This window comes from Anneissia japonica, unplaced genomic scaffold (assembly GCF_011630105.1).
Source record: "Anneissia japonica isolate Jap-2015-1 unplaced genomic scaffold, ASM1163010v1 scaffold288073_len612986_cov165, whole genome shotgun sequence".
Lineage (NCBI taxonomy): Eukaryota > Metazoa > Echinodermata > Crinoidea > Comatulida > Comatulidae > Anneissia > Anneissia japonica.
The window spans coordinates 7,115-9,043 of NW_022731366.1; the positions used below are offsets into that span (position 1 = coordinate 7,115).

General features: G+C 34.0%; 1 protein-coding gene across 1 annotated transcript in view; it reads right to left on the bottom strand.

Moving 5' to 3' along the window:
- Positions 1-438: 438 nt before the first annotated feature.
- The window catches only part of LOC117115353 (sialin-like), a 1,507-nt gene continuing 16 nt past the window's right edge, over positions 439-1,929 (bottom strand). Inside the window, exons 1-3 of the mRNA XM_033259106.1 lie at positions 1,886-1,929; positions 1,264-1,505; positions 439-808 (exon numbers count right to left, since the gene is read on the bottom strand). The exon at positions 1,886-1,929 is cut by the window's right edge and continues 16 nt beyond it. Coding sequence (XP_033114997.1) covers positions 650-808; positions 1,264-1,440 — 336 coding nt within the window. The 5' untranslated portion in view covers positions 1,441-1,505; positions 1,886-1,929 and the 3' untranslated portion in view covers positions 439-649. The remainder of the gene's footprint in view (positions 809-1,263; positions 1,506-1,885) is intronic.

A 1,929-nucleotide genomic window follows, 5' to 3' on the forward strand; every position in this document is an offset into this window, starting at 1 on the left:
TTACTCACCCCAACCATGGTGGGGCTGTGGTGGTCTTCACTGTCCATCTGTGCAAGATGTGCCCTTGCTCAGATCGTCGGAGCGCCGCGGGCCACCCCTGGACCCTATCCCCTTCCCCAGCCCACTGGTGTAGTCACTCACACATTTCAAATCTCTCAGGTTGGTAACTATGCATTGAATACCCTCATTTTTTTCAATTTTAATACCCTCATTATTTTAATGGTCGAGAAGATTCATTTGTTGGACTAAAAGTCTAGGCCAGAAATAAATACCACGTCATTTAATGAACCCCCATTTGTCTCTATTTTCAACATCACATTGTTACCAATTTCTAAAGAACACACAATGGTGGACTATACATTTTAACGAAATAATATGACAAACCTAACACGTCACGATGCACAACGTCACTTAATTAATCATCTTGTTGTTTTTTAATATTTACACATTACCTCATTGTAAGATTCCATTCATTGTGAAGCAGTTAAAATTAATAAAAATATGAATTATTAATTATGAATTATCATGGCGTAATATTCCCGTGAACTAGACTGCAATGCCTTACTATTATTAATTTTACACACCAACTCAATTTTGAAATAATAAAGGATAGTAACTCTAGCTCAACATGTAAAATTATCATCATCACTTATTTATTAACTAGGGCTCTCATCTCTTCATTTTGTCTTGTGTCAATTTCTGACCACTCTTGTTTCTGTCCTTTAGCAAATATTAGAAAGAACACCATCCCAGAGAATTCAACTGCAGCAGTTATCATGAACATCGAAGACCATCGTTCAAATGTATTCTGAAAGCAAACCAAAAATAAAATGAAAGATTCCGAATATCTTGCAACTATGTAGTTTGGTTGAGACTCCAGTCCTTCAGTTGCAATCATTTCACTAATTATTTTTCCCTAAAAGGGCGGATATTTTGGATTTAAGATTCAGGAAAACATATCATAGCCTATACAAAGAAAGTTTTATTTACACAATGATGGAATAGGCTACAATAGTTAGTGCAGGTGCTGGGGTCAGCCCCTCTCCTACCCCCAACCCCCAACAACACATGTGTTTGTGAGACGCGCGCGTATTCGATCCTGGCGCTTTTCTGATTGGTCAGTTGTTAAGTTTGATTGACACTCCAGAAAGGTCTATTATGTTATTATTGATAATCTATAATAATAATAATAATAATAATAATAATTATTATTATTATTATTATTATTATTATTATTAATATATAAACGGTTGTTACACTTACGTCATTCTCTATTATTAGAGCAAGAATTAGTGGGCCGATAAATCCAGCACATCCACCTGTAGTAACCATCATTCCTACAATTATTCCTGAATATGTTTTTGATATGTCCATTGGGTTCGGTAAAATACTTGCTCCACTGAACCCAAGCGCACCAAAGGCAATCGTCAGAAAAATCATGAATGTCACAATATTGTCACCAGCGTAAGCTAGAACAACAAAACAGACACCCGTCACGCCAATATCTGTCCAAAAAAAATTATTTTAGCGAAAGTGGTAGAAACACTTCTAGTCACTGGAAGTGTTTTTATTTATTTATTATTATTCAATATGAAAATCAAGGTAAACTTATTTTTTAAATCGAAAAATTTCAAAGCTTAAGTTAATAATTTGTATGTTACTTTAAATGAGCAAGTTCATTTCAAACATTTTTTTTATATTTTTTTTTTGTCATTTTTAGAGGACAATACATCTTTAACATGTAATGTATGATCACGAATTTGGTATCGCGCCATTTTCGTAGGATACAAATCGTATCGAAATAATTCAGAGTTAACAATTATATCGCGTTCATAATCATTTAGTATTGTTATCATCAGAATGTGGTAAATCAAGAATATCTTACTTAGAATTACGAACAACTTCCTTGTATTTGCAACACTTAAGTAC